Raw genomic sequence first — 23962 nt, forward strand, 5'->3', positions numbered from 1 at the left:
TATTTTTTAAATCTGATTGATATCAAACTGTTCTAGTATAGAATCTTCCTTAATTATTTAAGAAATGACATTACGTTAATCATATACAATGTTGAGTTTCACAGTTTCTTTTTTTAGAATTTCTTTCTGCAAAACAAAATCTCAATACTTAAATCATTAAACAATTAGAGACACTGAATAATGTAAAAAATCTTACCTTGAATGGAAGAAATTTGTAGAAATCATTCACCTTCATTAGGTGAGCACAACTGAACTGAAGTGAATTGAATTTATGTAAATTTTGTGATTTGTATAATTTATAAGCACTAAAAATTATTACAATCAATGAGCTAGTTTTATTTTGCACACTTTCTAAAAGTTAAACTATTTATTATATTTTTTCACTTTTTTACTTTTTATGAACCGCTTTAAACAACACATAATAAAACACCTAATGAAAAAATAGTATATTACGTTACTTGAAATGGCTAAATTACATCTTCGTGTATAACAGCCATTTTATTGAACGCCGAATTGTTCTCCTGAAGTACATTACCAATCGTATTTACTCTTTGAAGTACGGAATGTTCCGTCATAGCAGTTGATTGTGGAGCTCTTAATTCGCCAGGAACAACTCGACCTAATGCAGAACAGAATCCTGCTCTGAATCGCGTGTTCATCCAACAGTAGATTAACGGGTTGTAACATGTATGAGACATTGCTAACCAGTGACAAGCGAACCATAGGTAAGGAAGCCCTTTCCATTCACTAAGAGTCTCATCGTTTGCCCACGCAACCTGTAATAGAAAAAAAGTTAAAAAATTAATATTAACAATAAATGTTGTGACAATTAATATTACATGAATAAATCTATTTCATGCTTTCTTTATATTCTTATACGTTATATAGCTGGAAACCAGAAAATATGAAGAATTTATTTTCAACCTTCTGCCTGCTTGAGAGATTATCGCTTGAAGGTAGTTAACATCAAAATAAGGATTATAGAAACTAATTTTTTCAGAAAAATAATGTAAAGTAAGCTAAATATTTTCAAATAACTTGCAGAGCTTGTTAATGAAGTTATTTCAGAAAGGGAATAATACTAATCTAATGAATGGCTAAAGAAATACGAAGCCTTATAATTAATACAACGATCACTTAGAAAGCTGTGTAGTTGTGTACTGAACAGTTATATAAATTAAGAAATAACATATGAAATGCTTACATCTATTTAATTTGAAAATAAAAGAAGTGATGAAATTTATTCCTTTATATAAAATTGAAAGCTATCTTAATTCAAGAAACAGGAGAGGGTTGCAGTCCTCTATATTCGGCGGAGGATACCTCTGACATGGAGAGATACGAGTCATGGATGGACCTTTCCGGTATGAGGGAAGAAGGATCTGCAGGACAACGGCGTGTATTAAGTACAGAGTAGGCTGTTGTGAAACAGAAGTATTTTGCCCATTGTATGAGGCTTCTCTTTCGTAATGTGAGGGAGCTGAATGTGTTCGTCCGACAACACTCGAAAACTCCACCCTTGTTGAGAGTACTGACAGTTTGGACGAAGGAGTTGGCTCCGCCTGGATTGTTGGCATGGCGGTTGGAATTGAGCATTTTCAGCATGTGACAGTGCTTCGGAAAGCTCCGTGGTTTAGGGACTTGGCCACTGCTGGCAGATTGAAGCCTGGCCAGGTCCTCCTTTTGCAGTCGACTACTCGGGACCTCTCCGAAGGGATACCAGCTGTGAGGTTGTACTTGGGCGGACCGATTACGCTCTGGTCATCGATTCTGTGGCGGGGGATCGTGAGGTGGCCTCTGCTCTTTGCAGGTCCATTCCACGGGTTTTAGAGAATGGAAAAGATCGGCGGGTGTGCTTCTGTGGTCCACAAGGGCGGGGCAGACAAGCCTTACGGAAGTCCGTGGAGTGCGCAGGGAGAAGGATGGAGAAACGCCTTCTCGTTTATCTGACACTGGCATCACCATTATCGATGCTGGCAGGTAAGAAGCGACCCGCGGGTCCGCCACTACTACGTTGTGGTCAAGGCGGAGGGGCAGATCTTTTCCGCTCGGTGAAAGAGGCAGTTTCACCAGGGGAAACCGGTGTCTTCTCCGTCCGGCAGGGCCAAGGAAAGGAAACGGAGGCGAGGCAGACCAACTCAGCAAGGATATTGCCGAAAAGGCGGAGGGTGCTACTATGGCCCTGGCTCGTAGAGGCTGCAGAAGAGCCCACGTCCTAGTTAAGGACGTGGATGCCCTCTGCCCTCACGTCACAGGACGGGTTTCTTCGGGAGCTTCGTAAGACAATGCGGCCGGCTTACGATTACACTCAGGTGGTTACACTGGCGATGCTGCCAGTTCTGGCAGACAAACTATTGACTAATGGGCGAGTTCGGATTGGGTGGGAGCTTGTCGAGTGGTGCGACGTACATCCGACGACCTTTGCTTCAGATGTTGGAATCCAGGCCACAGGGCCAAGTTCTGTTCTAGTGCGGACAGATTCGGCCACTGTTTATCATATGGTAAGGCTGGCTATTTACGCAAGGACTGTCAGCAGGTCCCTAGGTGCTTATCTTACAAGTCACATGGTCTTGCGCCCGGTGGTCGGGGATGTAAGATGGATCCATCGGCATCTGCCACTGCTTCTTCTTAGGAACATCATGGCATCTCTGAAGGGCAGCCTCATCCGGGAGGGCGTGAGAGGCCTCGGTCTCCCGCTTACGATGGATGATCGGGTGAGGACTGCCTTGCAGTTCCGTGGAGGGAAAGTAAGACCCTAGTCTTGGTGGGGGGATCCTTTGCGGTCCCCTCATTAGAGGCAAGGCTCCTAAAAGACCAAGTTTCAGCTATCTGGCGGGAGCTTTGTTCCTGACGAGGTAGTTAGAGGCTATGGCACCCCTCGGAGCCGAGTTTATGTTTAGTTGTGGATCCGGCTACGGGGAGCGGGGAAAAAAGAACAGGAGAGAATGATGAATAAGCTACAGAAAATTCCACCTTGAATAGTGATGTTATTGGTTGCCGAAACTGCACACTCATTTCCAAGAATAAAAGAATTTTAATACTACATTTATAGGAAAAATGAAGAGATAAGTAGTTTCTCGTTGCCTTCTTCACTGAGTCGGAGGTAGTACAGCATATCAATATGTCAAGCTCTCCAAAAAAAGCGGTATGACTCACAGGGTGAGTCATACCGCTCTGTTCTTCATATGTTTGTATTATAATGAAAATCATTACTTTGATTTTCAGAGAACAGAATTCTGGTTGTTTACTACTAGCACATGGAACTGTGGACGACATGCCACTTGTGTTTGCACTTTTACAGAATTTGTGTTTCTGACACTTTATACGAGTTACAATCATAAGAAAAATTGAAATAGAAAGACTGACGGCGATATATCTAGAGCAGTTGGTGCTGATGGAAACAATTTGTTGATTTTGTATAATACGAAAAAATTGAACATAGAATTTAAAAATAAATCAACTAAGCTTGGAATCAGACTGTCTCAAATTTCATTGTTTAATTTCGCACTCATTTTATTTTTTTTAATTATAACGACTACATCCACTATATTCAAAATATATATTTATTAGCACTAATAAAAAAATAATGTCCAAGTTTGATTTAAAATTATTGGTTGTTCAAAATAAAATAAAACTAGTACAGCAATTTTAATGCTATTAGGACATATTTTATGTCTTAATATGTGTTCTTATAATAATGTTATACATGCCGAAATTCGATTTCAAGTCATAACAGTAGATCATTCATTTTGGGAGGAAAGTACTAAGAAACACTTTACAAAAAAATTCTTAATTATTTTTCATTTGACTTTATGCCGATTGAACAAAGATAATTTTTTAAATTAAAAAATTAAGATTTCCGGGCAACAAAGAAATAGCGTGGTAGTTTTCAGATGAAATAATTTCTAGTTTTGTTTGACTTTTAAATTTGCGACTAAATGCTGTGAAATTATCTGTTATGAAATATACACTACATAATATTGCTTGAACTAATAATATACAATGTGACCAACTTAAAACGATATCGTATATATACACATTGAAAATTTACTTATATCCAAGGCGAACAGTACTTTGTACAAGGATTCAATTGTAAATGCTAATCTTCCTTCTGTATTATTTTATATCTCCAGAGAGTATTATTTTATCACCATCTAAGTTTAATGAGATTTCAGTAAAATTAGACAACTCTGATTAAATAATATACGATGATGTTCCATTTTGACTTTATCCTTTTCGTAATGAAGGTTAAATTAAATCAGCTGCTGAATTAAACCATATTAACAAATTTAAAGCTAAAGTTATGCTATCCAATTTATGTGTATAAGTTAGGTTAAGTCTAGAAAAGAATCGTATTAGAAATGTGTTTTAATAAGAAAAACAATTATTTTTACGACGAAATCAAATAACTTTGTTTAACAGTAATTTCCAATTCATCGTTTGCAACTACTGAGTTAAATATTTGTCAGAGTAGCAGGCAAAATTATTTTGGTGAAATAACACCAAGTAACTTTTTATTGTAGTTAAAAAAAAATAAAATCTGTTAGTTTTCACAGGATTTCACACTGTCCTAAAAAATTCTATAATTCTAAGAATAATTACGCAATGAAATTTATACCGTATATCATACCCATTGCTAAAATGTATCATGTGATTACAAAACCGAAAAACTGGATTACGCTTTCTCAACTGTGAAATTTTTAATTTTTTTACACATCGTAAAATTAGATTTAATTATAAATTTTAACACACATGTAATTTTTTAAAAAATAAAAATTTATTAATACTGAGTTTAAGATACGGATTTAAATGTAAAAGAATTTTCGTTCTCTAATATGGTTTTAATTATAAAAAATACTTTAAAAAATTAATTATTTTTTTGTAATTTCTATCAGGTACAAGATTTAATTTTTGATTTAAAAGATTGATATGACAACTATGAATAAAATTAATAAATTCGTTATTATCAATTAAGGGTGGATGAAATAGTGCAAAATGAATTTATACATTAATGTTTTGGTTAATAATAATAACAAATTTGCAAAATAAATTAGCCTAAATATTTTTTCCAAAACTGTAGTAATACAGTTTTGTTTTTGGTTTAAACTATAAATCTAACTTATTTTGTCATTAATTCATTTTAAATTATTTTCCCCGGAATATAATACCATATTATATACTTTATTTAAGATATATATATATATATATATATATATTATTTTTGACATATTATTAACATTTTTCAGCTATGTGATGTAATCATTTACCCATGACTACAATCTTTATATCTGTTAAAATGCATACTAGTTAAGAGCTGGTTAGTGGTTGTTAAAACTTCAATTATGATTTGATTGATTACTTATTTTGTGAGGCTTTTTGCGATTCGTAACGTCTCAGAAGCCTTTTTAGGTTCATTATATTTTTATATCATATTTATTAAATGTATATTCCTTAAGAGTGTTTTATAACATATTTAATCTAAAATTTCTATTGCATTAGGTTCTTTAAACACCTTTTTTTACATTAAAAGTTTACGTGGACTGAAAATTCTTAATTTAAAATATTTTAAACATGATAATAAAAAACATCGGTGACGGATGGGAAATTTATAATAAAAAAAAAATCAACGAGAGGCAAAGATTAATATTCTAATAGGGTTTATACATAAATATAAAGAAGTATATAAAATTATTTGAATATTAATCAGCTTTTTCCAGAAGAATATTAGTTAAAAATTTAATCTCTTATAAAAAATTTGCGCTCTTTATAATTCATGAAATTAAAAAAAAATACGATGCGATTACTCAAATATTTACAGAGATCTGACAGTAAAATATTTATCTGACACTTATATACTTTTTATCACCCATGAAATCTAAAAAAATAAATATCAATCGGATATTTAATCCAAATTTGACTCTCGCACCGTGAAAATTATGATATATTTTTCAAATGACATGAAAAATACTCTTTGAACAAATCAGTGTCCATTTTTCAAAAAAAAATTTATTTAATATAATGATTAGTATCTTATTAAAAAACTAAACACAATTGCGTATATTGTTGGGAAGTTTTAATTATATGGATTAAATGATGAATAGTAAGCCAACCTTCATGTCTGTGGTCTTAAAACAAAAATAGATTTGCTTTCAAAGAGGTACATTGTTTTGTTGCTTTACATTATCATTAATTTTTGTGGCTGCAATAAATGAAAAGAAACTGATGTAAAAAAAAAACTAGTCAAAGTAACTTCATCTGAGAATAACGATGCCTTAAAAGTTTACCTTTAAGTTAATAACGATTTAGCTTAAAGTTTATTATAATAGACAACCTTCAAATGAAAAAGAAATTACTAGAAAACTGTTTTACATTTCGCTACCGTTGTTTTAGGTCATTTAAAAAAATTATTTGTTGACGATATGTGGTGGATAATTGATAGTAAATATTTATATAATTCATTTTACTTTTTACAAAAGTACATGTAAATATTTATTATACTGTGTGATTCACGAAGAATGTAGCTAACTTTCAGGAAATGTTCTACTGGTGAAATAAATGTTCACATAAACATAGGTTCGGAAACGCTTCATTAGCGACTGTCGGCTGATAATTTCGCCCTAATTTCTATGCCTTCCATAAAGTTAAGCCTTATTTGACACAAAATTCTTTTGTTTCTTTTAATCGTAACAAAAATATGCCACTTTTTTTTGTTTGTAAGAATTCTTACGTCTGAATTTAGTTTCTGTGCACATTATTCATACCATTTTACTCAGACTAAAATTCTTTACAAGTTTTATTTTATAACGTTTCTATATTTTTTATTTTAATTATATGTTTATATATTTGCTTAAGAAGTTATTTTACGCCAAACATTTAACAGAGTGTTTTTCGACCCCAAATCTTTTGTCTTTTACCACAAAATTTCTCAAAAACTATTAAAATACACTGTTGGTACCAAAGTTTTTCAAATTTTTTAGATCAGATTTCAGTTAAAACCACAAAATTTATCCCTTAATTTTAGTCCCTAGAAATACAATCTGGCTTAACTTAATTGAAAGCGTAGAAATCAGAGCGAAATTTTTCGTCAGCTGACACTCACTAACGAAGCGATTTCAAAACTTTGTTTATATGAACTTTGTTCTTTATTTTTACCAGAAGAATATGTCCTGAAAATTTGTTACATTCTTTGTGAATCACTCGGTGTAAAAGTCATATGGAAGAAAAATAACGATAAAAAATAAAAGTAGGACTACATATTTTATTTTTTTTTATTTTTCAACAAAGTAGTTACAAAAAGTAATGCTTCATTATTATAAAAAAAAATCAGAATGCTACAGTAATATAATAAGGCTAAAAAATGAAACAGAGAATATATTTTCTAGAGAAAAGAAAACTTAAAGAAACATTTTATTTATGAATTTATTAATACCTTCTAAAAAAGTCAGAAATTATTAAAAACCTTTTTTTGAAGTGTCAGAATGTATAATTCTGTCTATCTTCTTAAGTTATGTGAAATAAAAATGGTGGTTACAAATATATGAATTATTAACAATAAACAACGTTTATTGATTAAATATAAGAGGAGAAAATATAAAAAAAAAATAAGCTACACTAAAGTTCTTAGTTAATAGTTAATGAATAGACTGTTTAAATAACAATTCTTGTTTCAAATTTTAGGAGTAAATTTGCACATGAGAAAATATGCCTTTGTGATTCATAATGTATTGCATTGTAGCTAAAAAAAATATTGAATGAAAATATTCATAAATGTTATGTATTCCAGTGAAAAGTCAAATATTTATTTTAATGATTTTCGTATTAGAGTGTTATATTTATAACTCATCTATTTGTAAAGGAGTAAACTGAGATAACATTAAAAAATTTCCTCTGTTTTCGTAACTTTTATAGAAGTAAAACTATTTCTTGTTCTAAAATATTCAAAGTTTTCTTAAAGGTGTATTTTACTTCTTAGTATAAAGTAATGTACCATATGTGAAAAAATTAACATAACTGCAAGAAACTGTAATAGATATAGTCATTGTAGACTATTATCAATTAGCTGCCGGGTTCAATTCCTAGCAATGATCTAACATTTTTCACCTATTGTTTCATTCATTTAGTGCTGTTAATGTTTTACAAATACGCTTTCTTGACATCGTAACTGCACGTCTAGTGTAACTCATAGTTTTTTAATTAAAAAAATTAATAAAAACTTTTTTTAAAACTCGACTTCAAAAACACGCTTTTATCAAAAGACAAAAAACTATTTTAATGATACAATTTTACTTTATGTATTTTTAAAGTTCTAACAAAATTAAAATCAAATATCTACAAAAAAAAAAACTTATTGATATTTAACGACAAATTCAAAAGTAAGAATTTAAGATGTTGAAAAAATAAATTTTTACCGATTATTTTATTTTTATTTTTTTCATAAAGATTGATTTATTTTTATCTTTTTGATTTTAAAAAATACAGATATGCCTACATAAAAGAACACTAGCTACTTGAAAAAGTTTGCATGTATACGAAAACCAAGAAAAAAATAAGAAAACGAGTGGGGAGAAAATATATATTTATCATTTTTAGTAGTATTTGATAGTACTAGTGAACTTGCAAGAATACTTATTATTCTTTTACCCAAACTGTTTCAATAAACTTTTTTTTAAATTTCGAATAAAAGTATTCCAAATTAAATTAGAGTGAGTTCAGGTAACATTACGTTGCAAATATTTCTTATTAAGTAATTATGACGACAGAAATCTTCATATCGCCTTCGAGATCGAACAGGAGTCGCCAGAGGAGGATTCTTAAAAAAAACAAAACAAAAACATCTTCAAAATCACCCCACTAGCAAGAGTGTAAGAGTTGAATACGCATAAAAAAATAAAATTCAAATTCTTTGAATTTGGTAATAAAAATATATGGACGTATTACCGAGCTAAAATATTCATATATATATATATATATAACCGACAGAAAAAACGTTTTTATAAAAGAAAATCAGCGTGATATATTTTAAAAGTATCATCATCACTCATGAACCTTTATTTATTAAGGTCATGGGATCCATCTTTAAATTCGGACTTAACTTTTGCGCTTTAGTCGCAACTGCATTTATTTACTCGTAGATCAGTAAGTCACTGTTAACTACATTTTCTTTTTCCTTGGTTAGCCAACAAGTAAAAATAATTAACATAAACACAATAACAACTTTAAAAATGATAATTACTTTTACGTAAAATGGCTAAAAATAAGCAAATAATTTCAGAAAACTACGCTCAAATAAATATTTGAAAATATTAATTCACGTACACAATCTTGAATTTTCATTTATTACCACGGAAAACCGTTTTAGATTAGGAATAACGATCAATTCTATCTTAAAAATTTTTTACGTCTAAAAATTAGGTAAATCTTGATTTCAAACTTTATCTTAACTATTCAAAGACAAAATTTATTTCTTTAAATTAGAATTTATGAGATCTTACATTTGTTTCAGATTACTTATTGTTATTTACAAAGAACTTAAAGATATAATAAAATTCTTTTAGAATTTTTCAACAATTCATTTGCTGTCATTTTTACTGGTCTTTTTTATTTTCTTATCATTTACATTTGCTTATCCTTTCATTCAGATGCGAGTACAAGAGTATATGTGTTTTGTCTTCATATGGCTTTTGTTTTTGATTTTTTTTCATTTTGATTTTTGATTTTGTTTTTGTTTATAGTTACATCAACGATAACAGTCATTAGCAACCATGACAGTCATTAAGCGATCATATAATTAGACAATAAACACCAAATACTGGATAACAAACTGGAACATGAATAATAAATGGATAAAAAATATGGGAACATCTCTAGTGAACTATTTTCACTGCTCACACAGTATTCGGTAAGGGATCTCACGTAAGCAAAGCGCTAAATTAAGTTTTTCATCCCACTATCATAAAGAAATCGCAACAGTGTTTTGGTGTATTTCTTCCAGTTGAGTAAACCCTTCACATCTGAATTCAGGTTTAATTGTCATCGAATAGATCCGAACATTGGCGATTGGTTTATACCCGTCGGCCAAGACAGAGCCGTCTGTGATGTGCGTGGTAACCGTTGTGTTTAGTCATCTCACTAAATCGGTTCCTAGCAGATCAGTAATGTGGATCCTGTTTATGTCTTTCAGACTGTAAATATTCAATATTTAGAGATACGTGCAGCCAAGGAGCGCCGCATCCTATTTCCTTTCCGAGAATCCTCGGAACAGACGAGTCTAGTTCCTGGAGATAGCGAAGCAGTCTGAGGTCAAAAAGCTGGTGTAAGGTCTTCTTCCCCTCAAATTGTTGAGCGAGAGCGGGTCCGGTAGCCTGCCTTGAGCAGTCGGAGATAAGGCACCTGCTGACCTCGGTATTTGATAACTTGGTTTCTGGTCTTGTTTTAAAGAAAACTAATTCTTAAGCAACATTACAACATTCAAAAAAATAATCTACTGGAAAACGTTTCCACTTAATTTTATGAGACTATTTTTCAGCGAATAGGAAATAAATACGACGTTATAAATATCTTCAAAGCGTGCTATTTTAATACAATAACGAAAACTAAAAATGTATCTGGAGATAATATAATTTTGTTTTATGTACTTGGATTCCTGTTTTTCTTTTAATCATATGAATTTAATTTCACTATCTCAATACCTAATAATTTATAAAAACAGTGGAAGAAGTACATGCATTATTAATAATGTTTAAGATATTGTAGTTATTCATACCAGAAACAAATAAAATTTGAATGTGAAAACTTTATATAAATAATAAAACGTGAACCACCATTTATGAAATAGGATTTAGGTACAGATAAATTAATAATATTTTTTCATAAAAATATTATGTAACTAATGAAGATTTAAGCGAATTTATTTTTATAACAAAATTTAAACAAAACTAATTAATGCCAGACTGTGATTTTTTATGTCAAAATCTAAATTAAATTAATTAGTGGCAAACTGCTAAATTATATTAACGTTTAAATCGTTCAGTTATGACACTTTTACTTCGGTTTAATAATAAGAAATTTAGTTAGACAATATATATAATATCAGGTATACAAAAAAGAATATTGGGAATTTTATTTGTTATATCTCTTGGATGAGGTGTACAGTGTTGATTTAAGGTTTGAATCAACAAACAGGACATGAACAACAAAAAGGACAGACGAGAACCGGTGTATTCAAAGTGGATTGGCCGCTGGTCAACAAAAAGGACAGCTTCATGCCATAAGCCGTTAACAGCTTATAAGCCATAAGCCGATTCCATATCTTAGGCGTAACAGAGGCACTAGCTAAGATGGCGACTCCTAAAAGAAAGCTTTCTGTGTTTTTTTTAATTTTCTGAATGTAAATCTGTACTTACAGTTTGAGGTGCTTTCCTCAGAAAATTTAATTGCGATCCACCGATCGACAATAGCAATTATCTAGTACGGAACGGCTGCAGGAAGAAAATGTTGATTTCAGGGAGTCTTTCTTGCATAGTCGTAAAAAATCTATTATGAAGGCCGGCTGCGAATTAATAATGCGGGTGATGACAGTGTGGAATATTTTTTTGTAAAAGCTTACACATGTGAATGTACCGATTATAACTTTACATGCTTTGAAACCTACCGACTACGCTATGTTTGCTGACTTCTCAATCAGCATGAAAATTGCAAATTTCTTGTCTTATTGTGATTTAGTGACGGGTTAACATTTCATCTTAGAGGAAAAATTAACATACGTAATGGTTTTCTCCAATCACTGGATCATTCGGCATAAATCCGATGACTGAGCTTTTATGCGGTGGCTTCCAAGCTTACCCGATCTGATCTTATTCTTTCATTTTATTTGTGATTCTTTACTGCGAGTCAAAATTAAAAGATATTAAATAGCTTTATAACTCCGATATTCTTCTTTTGTACATTCTGTGCAACTAATAAGGTATAGATACAAATTCGACTTGAAGATAATTTAATATTGTAAACATTTGAGTTAGAAAAGTGTATAGTTAGTTATTTTAGATAACATTCAATAAAAAATTCAGAATTTCACAACAACAAACGTTAATAAATGATCCGCTATCAAAAAAGTCACTAGTTTTACATTTAGCTACTTAATTTATAAGAATTTAATATTTATAAGAATTTTTCAAAGGAAAGATCAACATCAATTTCTCGTTACAATTGGACCAAAAACATCACTACTTTTAAAAGAATTTATATTACTAAAATCAGTCTTATTATCATCATCATCATCTAGTTCTTTATTTGGATTTAAAAATCTTCAAAGAAAACGTAAAAACAATTCATTATACATTTTTATAAACTTTGATACTTATAAAATAACTGAAATATAGTTTTAAATATTTATCATAATTTGTAATGTACTATCTTCGATAATATCTGATGAATAATAAAATATGTATCAGAGAAGACACTCTGAAATAATCATTTTAAGTCGTTGCATGAGTACAAACAATTTTTTGGTATGCGTGGTTACTCGAAATGAATCCCTTCGCATTTGATGTCATAAAAGCAAACAAATTTTATTGAATTGATCAAATCACACGTAATAGTAGAAAAAAAACCTTTTTATTAGAGGAAAAAATTATGCAAAACAATCTATGTTTATTTAAATATTAATAAAATAAACTGAATTAAAAAAGTAAATGGGCATAGAAAGTAATTCACTTTGGAAATAAATTTAATTAATATGATAACTAAAACAAATTAGTTTGTTTAAAATAATCTTATACAATTAGAATACATCATTTCCATTTAAAATATTTTAAATATCGAATGTTTTATTTGTTAAAATATGATGTTTTACGCAATACTAAAGAGATAATCAGATGATTATATTTTATAAAAGTAAGGTTTTGAATGTGAAGGCACCTGGATTTAGCTCGTTATACGCAATCTGATTACAGTAACCTCAGTAATATGCAGTGAAGATATGTTATCGCAAGTATATTTATAATGGTAGGACAGTCCCACCCCGGAGGGCCTGCATGCTCAGGTAGGTGGGTTCCGTTGAAGGGATGGGAACTCCTGGGGAGAATAGGACTGGGAATAAGAAAAGACCGAGTCCCGGCTGGGGTGTCGGCTCTCGGGGGTGCTCCGGTGCTTTCCGGGGCTGGCACTACCGGTTTGAGGCAGGCATTAAGACTGAGACCTGGTTCCTTGCGGGGGGCGGGGGACGGCATAGCCGGACCTTGTCTCTCCCGCGGGGAATTAGAGGCAGGCAAGAAAAAAAAAAGTAAAGATCCAGAACCGGGGGGGGGGGGTCGACCTGCCGTGCCGGGTGTAAAATTGGTGGTCGGGGAGGCCACCTTAGAGTCAAAAGGACACGTCCCTGGGCTGAGTATACTTGGGTGGATGTCCGGCCCAGGGACGTTGGGGGGGGGGGGGAAGTATATTTATAATAGTGATGAGTATCGTTATTTTCTTACGTGATATGGTGTTAATGTAAAATACAGAGTAAAATACAAAGTAAATGGAGCAGTTGATAAGGTTGATAAAAATTCTAAGCGAATTAATAAACAATAATTATAAGTATTTTTAAAGCCGTATTAGTTTTGTTATTTATCAAGATTTACTTTAGTGAAAATCTCAGCAATAAGAACAGCCGAGAAAAACGTAACTCATATTGCTTTTGGACTTCATAGTTGACAGATGAAAACTTCAAATATTATAAAAATTCCAACAGTTTTACACATGTAATAAATAAATGGTAATAAATAAATCTTAAACATTGGTAATAAATAAATGTGATCTATATAGAGAATTATGTGCAATTATGGTGTAACATTTCATTTCAACTCTTTGCTTCAGGTGACAAGGCTTCAGATAACAAATAGCTTTAGGAGGTACTGTAGAATAATAATAAATCTACAGGTTAAGATCATCAGTCATGAATGTATGTACTGTTAGGTGTGAGAAACAAAATAGTTTGTTTTTAAATTAAAAATTATCAGGTATTAAACTATCCTAAATAAATATGTATAAACTAAACTATCGTTTTAGTTACGCGTAAAATTTGAACATCAAAAAGTTACTTGAAGTCATTTAGAAATAAGTTTTTAGAATTTTAATTTCATTTGAATTCTAATCATTGAAAAAACCGAAGGAAGGAAAATTAAACTATTAATAAAATTTATTAAGGAATGTAATTTAAAAATGGTTAATGTAGATAGAATCCAATCCATTGTATTTATATTGTTCAAAACCAAATTCCGTGGAAATGATAAACTTCACATACCGTTCATTATATTGTCAATTATAAGTATATATTACTTCATAAATAAAATATATAATTTTAACAAGCGTATCACCGAAGTTAGATCTGAGCGGAGTTACGTTACTATGGAATTCTAAGTTTATAGGTGAAAAAAAAAAACAAACAAAAATACTTACAGAAATTTAGTCCTTGCAGAAATTTAGTCCGATTAATATAATAAAGACGGAGTATGTACACGTCAGTTAGTCTCTCTCTATCATCACGTTGGTCTAAGCAATTGAATCTTTCGATCACCATAACTCCATGCTCCAATCGATCAAGGAACCAGATAAAAACAGGTTCAGAGGACTCTTAGAATATTTTATCGTCGTCAAAAGTACATCATCAAAATTATTGGTCTTTGGCATGAACCAAATTATCTCAAAATCCTAATCAAAATAGGACACCATATTGAGAGTCAATTTTATTCCAATAAAAAAAGCATATGTTGTTATTGTTATAGTTGTATTATAAAAGGTAATGGTAATGATTACTGTGAGTAATATCTAAATATAATTTTATATTCCATAAATAAAAAGCTAATTTAATTTAATTTACTACTTTCAAAATTAATCGATGAGGAATAAATGAAACCAATTGAGCAAAAGGATGTAGCTATGTAATAATAATGCATCTTATGTTCATTGTGATACAATTATGCTTTAATAAAATCATACGTAGTATATAATAACAAACTTTAATACAATTAAATAATTCTTTTTATCCAATAATTATTTGTGCCTAATGCATTTTAATAATTATTTTTTACAATAGGAAGTTAGACAATTAGAATGATTATTTACCAATAAAGAGTGCTTCAAAAAGGACGCAACCTCTTGGTTTGACGACGTAAATTTATACAAAAATATTAATGTTAATAAAATATTTATACAACAATATTCAAATTACCTTTAATAACTTTACAATAGATGTTCAAAATGATTTCCTGTGATCACACACGTTTCATAACATTTGCAGCCATTTTTGTAATGTTTGCTCAATAATGTTTGAAATCTCACTTTCAAAACGTTAGCCTCCAATTCTTCAAGTGTATGAATATTGTCTTTAAAAATCATACTTTTTAAATAGCTCCAAACGAAAAAGTCTGCTGGTGTAAAATATGGGAATCTTGAAGGCCACAACCCTTTTGATACCAAAGTTCCCGTAGCATATCCAGCGTTTCATTAGCGGTATGACACGTTGCGTTATCCTGCTGGAACCGAGATTCTCGTTCGTGTAAGTCTAACGTGGCAGTAAACTGTTCGATTAAGTTGCGATAAACCACACCATCTACAGATTTTCAAAAAATAAAGGCCCTATTATACGATGCCGGGAGATCACCATTGGTGTTTGGTGCACACCAAACACCAATTTTTCGGCGTTTAATGGTCGTTCATGACATGCGTGAGGATTTTCAGCGCTTTATATTTGGCAGTTTTGACCGTTAATGTAGCCATCCAAGTGAAACCATGCCTCATCGCTGAAATAAACACGATCCAAAATTTCAATACAGTTGTCATCAAAAAGAGAATAAAACCAAATACAACACCGTAAATGTTTTCCGTGGTCTATTTCTTTCAGTTACTGAACAACACCGACGCAATAAGCATACGATTGTAATGTTTTAGTAGGCCTGAAAGCATAACCTGTGAAGATAACTTTTTGAGCGATTTTCTGGGTGAGCGAGTCAAACGTTCTTTCACATTCTCCAGAACTTCTACTTAACAGTGATGGTCGAGCTGTGCTTTTCCGATTATGTACACTCCCATTCTCACGAAATTTGTTAATAAAACACGACACTGTCGACTTATTAGAAACTGAAGAATTGGAAAATTTTATTTGAAACTCGTCTTTCACTCGTTCGTAAGATTTATACGCTCAATAATTCTCAATAATAAACACAAGTTCGTCTTTGGAAAACAGTTAACATAATAGAGACGAATTTATACTGGTGCAGCACTAGTGCATAAGAAGGACATTTCAACTGTTACGAGCTGCTAACCTTGAGTACATTGTTGCCAACTGACATGTACGGAGACATAAAATCTACCTATGCGTGACTTCTACGATTTTTAATCTTAAGGTTGTGTCTTTTATAAAACACTTTTTATTCTAAAGTATTTAGTAATTTTTTATGCACAAGATTAGCTGTTTGTAATCTCATATACCGCGAACTCTATCCAAACTAATAAATCTCAAAAACAATGAACGAACTTAGATATAAAACATAATAAATTAAACATTTTCTACAACATGTTAGTACTCCTAGTATTGGTGTAAAAAATTACTTAAACTCAATCCAAAAAAAAATATAATGAAATTGTAAACCGTAGGGTAAGAGTACCGCATTTCTACCGCTTATAAAAAATTTCTGTAACATAAATAAAACTGTTTTAACAAAATGAAACGATATCAAAAAAAGGTAAGACACTACTTTTCTATTATCAAAATCTGTTATTAATTTAGAATTTTCTTTAAAAAAAATACATGTTAAATATATATAACAGACAATAGATATACAATAATAGATTTAATAAACAATGTTTAAATATACATATATATATAAACACTTATATTTTGTTTGTTGATATATGAAATTAAAGCCTTAAAATTAAATAATTTAACACTTTATACTCTTATTGCTAACTTTTAAAAATTTACAAGTATCGTGAAATCGAGACGTTGAATTTTTGTTTCTTTTTTTAATAAAACTTCCTTTTTTAATAAAACTAGTATAATATCTTGTAAACTAATACTTTTATTTTTTTTTAAAGAGGTGATGGGAATTAAAAAAATTGTTTCATCTTCAGTTTCCCCCCATTTACATAAGAGCATTTACTATTAAAACACGGTGCAGTACATTTTCTTTTAAATTTTATTATTTCAATTACATTATCAAATTTTTTTACGCTACCTAGTAGTATCAAGTACTGCTATGTAGCGCGTGATTCATAAAGTCACCTTAAAAATGACATATTCAAGTTCTGCGGTTGATCAAATGAAAAATAACGTTGTCTAACAAAATTCAAGGTATTTTTTGAAAGTATTCTTTGTTACTAATTCTCCTTTTTTTAATGAACTGAAATATAATTTATATTTTTACTTTTTTTTCTCATTTTCATTTTACTTTTAGGTTAGATCATGCTTAGAACTGTAAACATAGTTCGTTGACTTCGCCGTCCATCCAGTTCTGCAGACTCTTACTGTCCGCAGACCGTTCTAGCAAACTTCGTGATAATAAAACCAGCTTGCAACGTATTTTCATGGAAGACAGTTTTTATCTTGTAGTATCTTATACGTGGTGATAATATTTGCACTGTTTGGTTCGGTATTATTATGGGGAAGTAAATACGAGTATTAGTTCCACCTGAAACCTGAATATACAATAAGAAAATATTATTAATTATAAGCAATATTAGTATTAATAATTAATTATATAATAAATATTTTGTAAGTTTAACCTTAATATATAGAGCTATCAAGAAATGCCTACTATTTTTTTTTTCGTAAGTGTAAATCCCGAACCTAAAATGTTGAATACATTTTTAAAAATTTCTTTTCTTTATCTTAGCCTTTATTGAAGGGGGTGATAGATCTAGAGAAAACTTAAAAAAAATTGTTAAATTTAACCTACATATGAATATTTTTAGAAACGTTTTCTTAAAATTAATTCCCCACCTCTATAAAATACATGTTCTGTTTTTGTTGTTTAATTTTTATAATTAATTTTTTTAAATATTTTTCTTAGTCACTTAAAGGGATATAAAATTAAATTAGCTTTGGTTCCTATATTATATTTCGAAAGGAGAAGTAATTTTTTTCATAAAATATATACTTTATTTTTTCAATATTTTTAAACACCTACCTTTTAAATTAATTTATTTTTAATGGTCTCTTCTTTAAAAAAAAAAAACTTTCCTATAAATTAACGAAACCCTTAAACAAATTTTTTTTTATTGTATGTTGAAGCTGTCTTATATTTTATAATTAGTTGATTTTAATTTTGTATTATATTGTAATAAAAAAATTAATCTTTGTAAATTTTTATTTATTTTTCACAAATTTAAATAAGAAACAAAGATTCAACGTCTCGATTTCACGATACTTATAAATTTTTAAAAGTTAGCAATAAGAGTATAAAGTGATAAATTATTTAATTTTAAGGCTTTAATTTCATATTACAACAAACAAACTAATAAAAAAAAAATAGACAAATTAATAAAAAAATACTTAAGGGTTTGTATTTTATTTTTTTTATAAGATTACATTTTTAATTTTATGTTTAACATTATAATGTCTTATTAAGAAGATTAAAATATTTATTAACCAAAAATAATTGTTTAGTTGTGTTAGTACATTTTGTTACTGTTTTATAAAAGAATGAAATTATTTTATTATAAAAATAAAAGTCAGTCCCTTAATGTTTCAATTAAAAACGTTTTTCAATGTAAAAGCTTGCAAGGGTTTGTACGACTTAACCTGCATAGCCGGAAAATTCATACACATATATTTAGGTTGGAAAAAGTAAGAAGTGCAGACTTGTTCCACGTGTGTACAGGAATTTCCATTTTTGTAATATTTCCGTAAGAATGAGGAACTATTAACTCAACTAAGCTTAAGTAAAATATATTTTTATTTTTACTTAAGTACTTTTGGACAAGCAGGAACTATGTGATTTTTTCAAATGCTCAACTGCTCTGAGATGAGACTGACATGCATGAAATTTTAATGTAACAGACAACGTGAAAAAAAAAGAAGTTCTACAAAAGTGCGGCAAAATACAAAACAGTTCTCGTAGAATAAATTAGTCGACATTCTTTTCTATTTACTTGTTTTGCTAATGGATAATGATGAAATATATTCCATACCTAAATTATTATTTTCTAGATTTATCTTTATGTTCTACGTACTAGTTATCCGTTCAATTAATTCTCAGCAAACCTTTCTTTTTAAAGCGGTTTTTACCATTTACTTTTTAAAGTAGTTTATCATTGTAAACACTCACGCTATTTTATCATGGAATAGAAAAATAAATATTTCAATATCGAAAACGAAAAGTCTGATTTTCATTAATGAAAACTAAAACATATTTTTTTTTATTTTAAATTTTTTTGAAGATATGACTTATCCTAGGATTTTTGTAAAATCAAAATTTCGATCTTTAAAAGAATTAAAAGTTTTAAAGTTGTGTAAAGGTTTCTCAATATAAGAAAATTTAATTTAAAATTTTTTTACCTTTAACATCCACAAAACAAAAATCTGAAATAAATATATAAATAATACCCATAAAAATATCTAAAATATTTGGGTGTGATTCCAAGCTCTTGGTGTGACACGACAACGGTATAGTATTTACACGACTGCATTTTTTGTATGGATGATGTTAAAGGGAAATGTTTTAACTTTAAATTAAAATATTTAGGAAAGATTTATATTTTAACGCATCCATAAACATAAGTCGTTTCCTGCTGGCATCAGAACGAACATGACCAAAAAAATGTATTATTCATTTATATAAAGGTAATAAAACTACCAAAGAGAAAGCAATCTCAGCTATAGTATGATAAAGTAAGTATAATAACCAAGTAAAATTAGACAAAAAACGTACAGAAAGTTGAAGAACAAATATCAATGACGACAGGGAAACTTATTTTATGAAAAATTAGCTGGGAATTGTTGAATATCGAAGTGTTTTACTACAGAAATGATAAAAGTTTACACATATAGCTTCCATTTTTCAATATTTTTAAATGTCTTATAGCACAAAAGCCTCTGTATTATACTTGGTTATGATACATTCATTTTTTAAAAATAAATATTCATATGTGATAAAGGAAGGAAATATTACGGCCATACACAATTCAGAATAGAAAAAGATTGCGTTGCAGGGAGAGAGATCTTATGTAAACATTTAGGAATTTCTTACATTAGATAAACCAAAGGTATTATTAGACTATTAATTTAAAGCTAATATGATTAATATACTAAAATAACTCTATGCCTAAAGACACTGTGTAATGCAAAGGACTCGTCCACACTATAAAGCGGATGTTATGAACACACCAGGCCGCATTCGCGTACATTATGTGCTAAATATTTTAATTAATTCAACGTTTTTAATTCAAAATAATTTATATAATTTTATTTGATAAGTATTACTTCTTTTTGTGCGAATATTTATGTTTGATACTGTCCCGCTTATCTCCATAATTATTTTCATTTGTAATAAATTGTATTGGATGCTAACTGATTAGTTGGATTCATCTACTGAGTGATTTTTATGATATTTTTATTATAAACATTTATATAAAAGCTGAGATATTAGACCTATGGAAATTTAGGGTATTTAATGTCGCATACCTAACAAAAATAAAAAAAAGTTTGAAACTCAAGCATATTAAAATTATTAATTGGATTAAATACCATTTATCTACCCACTTAAATGTCAAATTAAAAATTGAATTATTATAAATATGAGAAATTTAACTTAAAATTTCATTAGGATATTCTATAAACCTATCTTATAGGTTAGAGAGTATACGATGCCTCACAATCGTATTATAAAGATATGAGAGACAGACACGACAACAAACATCATATTCCATACAAACCATCCCGAATTCACTTTCTTACCGACCGAGATAGCTCTGGGGCACAACGTCTCAGAGCAATCCAGCCAAATTTATTTTCTTTAATTCTAAACAAAATTAAATTAAATTAAATGTTAAAGTGCAGGCCCAAAATCGCTTCCGGCGTCCTTTTCTTAAGAGAGGACGACTCTTTAAATAAAGGATTTCAGCCCACTCAAGGCTGAAAGGGATCGCTTCACGGAAGATAAGCTTATTAGCATATCGTTCCGCCGGGACCCTATCGATAAACCCTCCAGTGGATCGGAACGCAATCCAAACTTCACTATCTGAATCAACGCCACCTACTATTAATAAACCGCCAGTTCAATAGAATCACTCAGTAGCAAAGGACACAAGTCCGTACACTGCGAAAAGTAGGAAGGTATTGCACACTCCGACATCCTTGCGGTCCGTTCTGCGAGAGCTAATTTCTCGCATATCTGCACCAAGAGCAGACCAAAAAGATGAAGAAGAAGTTCCCTGGCTGGCGGGCTGACTAAGCAGGAGCCGGCCCAACGTGAGACTGCTTGGAAAGAACCGCCTCGGCTGTTCTGGCGGAAGACGACCGACGCCGAACCGCAATACGGCTCTGGGGACCACCACAGCAACATTATAGAGGGGACTCAGCTGTTGGTAAAGGGAATCTCGGTCTGATTCCAATGGACAAGCCGCAAATTTCCGACTGCAGTCCAGCCGACATTGCCGGAGACCAGCTTTCGGACCCAACAGTTCTTTTCAGGACCACCTCGCCTAACACACAAACGGCCCTTTTCAGAGCCACCACTCAAAAACTACAAACACCCCTTTTCAGGGCACAAGGTTCTAAGGTGTCACATGCCATCGGAGCAATTCGACGACAATCTGTTGTTTCCAATCAAACTAACGCAGCACGTCCCCGCGTTTCTATGCAAAATTATTGTTTTATTTAAAATTTTTGCTATGAGATTCGCTAAAAATCTACTATTTAATAAAAATTACGAAGAATGAACATTATACATTTTACGTCTGCAGTCAGAATAAAAATACATATTTAATGGAATTTAAATTCACTATAAATAAAGTTGGAGCCAGGAAAGCATGGTGTTTGTTAGGTACTATATACAATATTTAAAAAAAATCGATGTTAAAAATGAATGTAATCACTTTTTGATCTAAAAAGACAACCACGTTAAGTGTTATAAATAACTACATATTGATATGAAATGTAAAAATGTACGAGAGGTTATCTCTAACGTAAAGACCGTTTCGTTGTTAAAATATTTATTCTGAAATATTTATAAATATTTTTTATTTCTTTTAAACTACATGCCTTATACTACTTCTCTATATAATCGCCACATGAATTAGGACATTTATCGTAGCGATACACCAGATTCACTACACCCTCGTCGTATTCTTCTGCCGCCAGTCCATTTAGCCACTGTTTAATAGCATTTTTAAGTTCATCGTCACCCGCGAATTGCTTACCATTCAAAAATTCTTTCAATTTGCCAAACAAATGGTATTCAGAAGGAGCTAAGTCGGGACTATATGGTGTTGATCGTAAATTTCCTAATCAAATGTTCTCAGTAAAGGACCCGCAACACGTCGACGGGCACTATCGTGCAGCAGGATGACGCCGTTGGTCAGCCGCCCACGTCGCCGACTTTGTATGGCACACCATAACTTACGTAGAATTTCGCAGTCTTCATTTATAGTCGTTCCACGTGGCATGAAATCAATCAGCATTATGCCAAACCGATTCCAAAAGACTGTGGCCATCAGTTTTCGTCCAAATGGCTGTGGCTTGACCTTTGTAGGTCTTGTTGGTGATTGAGAATGAGGCCATTCACTTGACTGCCGTTTTCTCTCTGGCATGTAATACAAAATGTATGTTTCATCGCCGGTAACAATTGAATTAAGGAACTCATGACCTTTTTCTGTATAGCTCATCAAAAATTCCAAAGCAGATCCCATTCGGATTGTTTTGTGACGTTCCGTTAAGACGTGTGGCACCCAACGTGCACAAACCTTTTGAAGCCGAAATGGTCATGAACAATGCGACCAATAACAGCTCTTGAAACATCAGGAAAAAGAAGAGTCAGGTCGGAAATCATTGAGCGACGACCTTTTCTAATTTCATCATCGACGTGTTTCAAAATATAAATTCTGAAGTAATTTGTTAACACCTATTCTGTTATGAATAATCATCATATCTGTTTGCCTGCTGAAATATTGAAGTCAATAAATCTAGTGGAAACATAAATCGACACATGTTTATCATTAAAATTAACTATGACACGTCATACGAATCATCCTTCTCTCACAAAATGGGATACCCATTATCGTTCCTATTAAGTACCCTATCATTGTTTATACTTCACTTTTCAGAATAATAAATCATGAGACTCATATCAGTGCTTTTAAATTCAAATATCTATACCTCATTGGCAAGAGTTAAAAAAGAAGTAATCAGTACAACTTATAACATTTATTTATATTATTATGAAGGGTTAGGTTAAAAACAATATTTATAAACTACGGTAACTGTAGCTCAATTGTTCGGGATTTTCAGAATATTTCGTATCAAAATTAAATTCGCTATCTGCATAATTTATTTTGTAGTAATAATGCTGTTAACTAGTATAGAACTCTAAAAATATTCAACAATTAGGTCGAGATTAATAAAAAGATAAGGAATCTTAATAAAAATTAAAGGCCTTAATTTAAAGGATTTTAATTTAATTATTAACGATAAAATATTACGCTATTTAAGATGTAAAATTACGATTTATTTTTCGTACTTTCAAGGTGTAAACGTACTATACTGGATCAAATAAATTAAATGTAAATGAAGTCATTTATAACGACACCATTTGTAACCAGGATCCGGTTATATTTAATGTAAAATTATTATATTAACAAAAATTAACAAATTAAATTAAAAAATAAACATTTTGTTAATGAGCAAATATAAAAAAATTGTTTGTTTCCTATAAATGTACAGTAAAGTTTGTTTTAACGAGCTAATAACATAGTTAGAATTCGGTTATAA

General features: G+C 30.8%; 1 protein-coding gene across 2 annotated transcripts in view; it reads right to left on the reverse strand.

Moving 5' to 3' along the window:
• Window positions 1-224: 224 nt before the first annotated feature.
• The window catches only part of LOC142320965 (RYamide receptor-like), a 28395-nt gene continuing 4657 nt past the window's right edge, over window positions 225-23962 (reverse strand). Inside the window, exon 3 of one of the 2 annotated variants that reach the window (XM_075358954.1) lies at window positions 225-776. In XM_075358954.1, coding sequence (XP_075215069.1) covers window positions 468-776 — 309 coding nt within the window. In that variant the 3' untranslated portion in view covers window positions 225-467. Of the gene's footprint in view, window positions 777-16995; window positions 17674-23962 lie in introns of those variants that run through there. The other variant, XR_012755525.1, reaches the window with a different exon arrangement.

This window comes from Lycorma delicatula, chromosome 3 (genome assembly GCF_047948215.1).
Source record: "Lycorma delicatula isolate Av1 chromosome 3, ASM4794821v1, whole genome shotgun sequence".
In the NCBI taxonomy this organism is placed as follows: domain Eukaryota; kingdom Metazoa; phylum Arthropoda; class Insecta; order Hemiptera; family Fulgoridae; genus Lycorma; species Lycorma delicatula.